General features: G+C 41.3%; 1 protein-coding gene across 1 annotated transcript in view; it reads left to right on the top strand.

Moving 5' to 3' along the window:
- The window catches only part of LOC121555447 (transcription factor 21), a 2,413-nt gene extending 149 nt beyond the window's left edge, over positions 1-2,264 (top strand). Inside the window, exons 1-2 of the mRNA XM_041869297.2 lie at positions 1-444; positions 1,781-2,264. The exon at positions 1-444 is cut by the window's left edge and continues 149 nt beyond it. Of these exons, the coding sequence (XP_041725231.1) occupies positions 1-444; positions 1,781-1,870 (534 nt within the window). The 3' untranslated portion in view covers positions 1,871-2,264. The remainder of the gene's footprint in view (positions 445-1,780) is intronic.
- Positions 2,265-3,658: the final 1,394 nt, after the last annotated feature.

Raw genomic sequence — 3,658 nt, 5'->3', positions numbered from 1 at the left:
ATGTCCACCGGGTCGCTTAGTGACTTCGACGACGAGGTCCTGGACGGCATCCTGAAGTTCGGCTCTTCCGGTAAAGACTCCGGTACATCGAACGAGAGCACAGAGGAGAGCTCGAACTGCGAAGGCGGCTCGGCCAACGATAAAGCTGCTCCGGCAAAGAAACGGAAAAAAGCGTACGGTAGGAAGAAGGCGCCGAACAGCGCGGTGCACGAGGGTGGCGGCAAACCTGTGCAGAGGAACGCAGCCAACGCAAGAGAGAGAGCGAGGATGCGCGTGCTGTCGAAAGCGTTCTCCCGGTTGAAAATGACATTACCGTGGGTCCCACCGGACACCAAGCTCTCCAAACTGGACACGCTGCGCCTTGCCTCGAGCTACATCGCCCATCTACGGCAGATCCTTGTCAACGACAAATACGAGAACGGATATAAACACCCCGTCAAGCTGGTGAGAAACACACCTCAGCATTTCAAATACATTTTACAAAGCCGTTTTTTTTTTAAAATAAGTCCTTTTTACGTCACCAGTTGTCACAAAGTGCTTTACAGATACCCGGCCTACTCCAAAGAGCAAGCAAAGCATGCGCAAATTTAGCACAGTGGCTAGAAAAAAACCCGAGCCTTAGAATAAAAGAAAACACTTCACCTAGCTTGATAGGCCTGAAATTAAAAGTGATCCGAGGTTTCGTCATCAATTAAACACGTGACATGAGCTGAAGTTTGTGAAAGAGTGTTTCTGACGGTCACTTTGAGGTTGGTTGGACAGGTTTGGATGGGGCTATTTTAATAGGCTTAGGTCTACTGAGGGTGCAAAAGGCTACATAACATTTGATTGTTTACTCAATATTGTCTGGACTATATAATTCACACAATAATTGACAAAAAACATTCCACAGTATCGTTTCACAACAGAGCCTGTCCAAACAGAAACAACTGGTATCTTTTGGAGAATTACATGTTATTTCCTCTGTAGCTCAGCTGGTAGAGCACGGCGCTTGTAACGCCAAGGTAGTGGGTTCGATCCCCGGGACCACCCATACACCCAAAAAAAAATGTATGCACGCATGACTGTAAGTCGCTTTGGATAAAAGCGTCTGCTAAATGGCATATTATTATTATTATTTAGCGCCTAGCCTATTTAATTTAGCCTATTCAGTTTAGCCTATTTAATTTAGCCTATTTATATTTAGCCTATTCATGTTCAGGCTATGTAGAGTAAAATATAGGCTATCCATTTTATTTAGATATTCAAGTATCATTATGATGTTTAGAAATAGTATGCTGCTTGAAAGTTGTCTATAAAAAAATGGTAGCCCCAATATTTCGCCTTTAAGCTCATCAGATTATAACTGCCCTCATTGTATTTCTATTAGACTAAAGTTACATTTACGTCATTTAGCAGACGCTCTTATCCAGAGCGATTTACAGGAGCAATTAGGGTTAAGTGCCTTGCTTAAGGGCACATCGACAGATTTTTCACCTAGTCGGCTCGGGGATTAGAACCTGCGACCTTCCGGTTACTGGCACAACGCTCTTACCCACTAAGCTACCTGCCGCCCGGCAGGTCTTTAAGATGGTCCTCATGTTAATAGTCATACTGTTGTTATAATTTAATTGATTTCGTCCATAAATTATCATTGTTTTTATACTGGGCCTTCATATAATATTACTGTTATTATAATATTGTTGTTCTGTGTTTTCATAGATATGCTTTGTTAGCCTAATAGTGTTGTTCTATTGCGTAGTGAGCTGATTAGTGATTTCCTGTCCCCCTCTCTCTCCAGACATGGCCCTTCATGGTCGCCGGTAAACCTGACAACGATTTGAAACAGATGCTCAACACCACCCGGTTGTGTGGAACAACTGCCTCGTGATGGAACGGACATGACATGGCCATTAACGTTTTCGTTACCGGGAACGGACTTTTTCAGATGGACAGACATGCACGTCATCTCTCCTAAACCAAATATTGAGTGGGGATAACCGGGAGAGCGCGCACTCCTACATAGTTCCCCTACATAGATTTTATACGCCTATTTAAATTGTTCACATGTTGTCTTTGCTGGTTCGAGGACAGGTTGTGCTAAAGTTTTGTATTCGTTTTTTATACTCTTAAAATGCTTTATATAACATGTTGTCACACAAGTATTTTTATTTTTTACAGTGACGTTGTCAGTCACGGCTTTGGAAGCGCAAGTGAAAACGTGTCGATTAATTGAGTAGACAGATTTTATGTAGGCCTAAATAAAATATATTCATATTATCGTATAATTTTCTCACACGGTGTGTGTTGGACTACTAAGAATTACAATTCTACAGGATACATTTTGTTGTTACTGTAGGCTATAGGCTATTCTCCCTCTGATCAAACTGACCCCTAGTTATCTCGACCGTTCTCTCAAAATCAAGGCGCAAAACTCTAGGAGCAACGAAGAGGAACGGAGAGAATATAATCGGGCGGGTAGAGGGAACCTATTATTTATTTATTTGTTTATCTCCAAAAGTAAATAATGGATACTTTCTCGAAATGCTTGACATTAGATAAACAAACTGCTATCAATTCGAATAAATTATCATTTGGTAACGAAAAGTTTTTTATTTTATTTTATTTAAAACAAATCTTCGTTTTGACGTTAATGGATGGCCTTAGAAGAGGAATGTCGGTTGGAAATTCATTGTTTAACAGCGGTTTTGGTAAATGGCGCACGGCGCTTAATCCCGCTCCAGACGCCTTGTTTAATTCACGCGGGTTATGACCGCACTGTTTACACACGGCAGACAGATATTTATGCAGCTGGCTTTGGCGCTTTGGAGAAAGGGAGAGAGGCAAGCTATCTCCGGGCTGGGACAGCCAATGTCACTGTGCAACACACACACACAAACTGTCCTGAGCTGCAAACTCGTTGTCCATCAGATAATTCATGCCTGTGTTGGGGAGAGAGCACAGCAGAAGAGAGGAGAGAGGAGTGCAGCGCGGACCTTGGTGTAATAACAAGCGCCTGCATCCATCCATTAGTGTCGTGTTATTGTAGCGATCCACTGGCGGGATGACCCTCACACAGCCCCGCTGGGACTGTAAAAAAAATTAAAAATAAAGTAAATGTACAAGAGTTTAGACTAAGGAGAGGAGACGTGGGCTACATCAATTGACTGTACTGATCACAGAGAAGGGGAATAAAGTAATAATTTAGTTCATTCGTTTTAATAAATAGGCTTATGTGTGAAGTCGTTGCATACTAGAACAGAAACAGTGTTCGTTTGTGGTTTTATCCATGAAACATGATTGAGTTTTTCCTGTAAAATGGGCGGGTGCACATCCCTATAACAAAACAAAAATCAATAAGACAGATGTATTCTGTATCATACACACATTATAGACTATACGGAAGAGGCTACTAACACAGAATCGGTTCGTGAAATATTCATGCTTTTATGTGGCCCATTAAAATAGGTAAGTATTTTCGGTGATTTTTCATTTATTTGTTTCAATTTAGTTAGGCTATCTATCAAATTATTTTAGAGAGTATAATTGTTATTGGATACATTTCGAATTGGGTATTTTCTCACTGTTTTGAAAACAGATGAGTAAACATAGGATAATTGTTTACAGAATAATCCACGTAAACTACTGAATTTGGCAGCTCGGTGGCCAGTACAATTCT

The sequence above is a fragment of the Coregonus clupeaformis genome, unplaced genomic scaffold, assembly GCF_020615455.1.
Source record: "Coregonus clupeaformis isolate EN_2021a unplaced genomic scaffold, ASM2061545v1 scaf0399, whole genome shotgun sequence".
Classification (NCBI taxonomy): Eukaryota; Metazoa; Chordata; class Actinopteri; order Salmoniformes; family Salmonidae; genus Coregonus; species Coregonus clupeaformis.
Note: the sequence above shows the minus strand (reverse complement) of the source record. Positions and strands in the feature narration are given on the sequence as shown.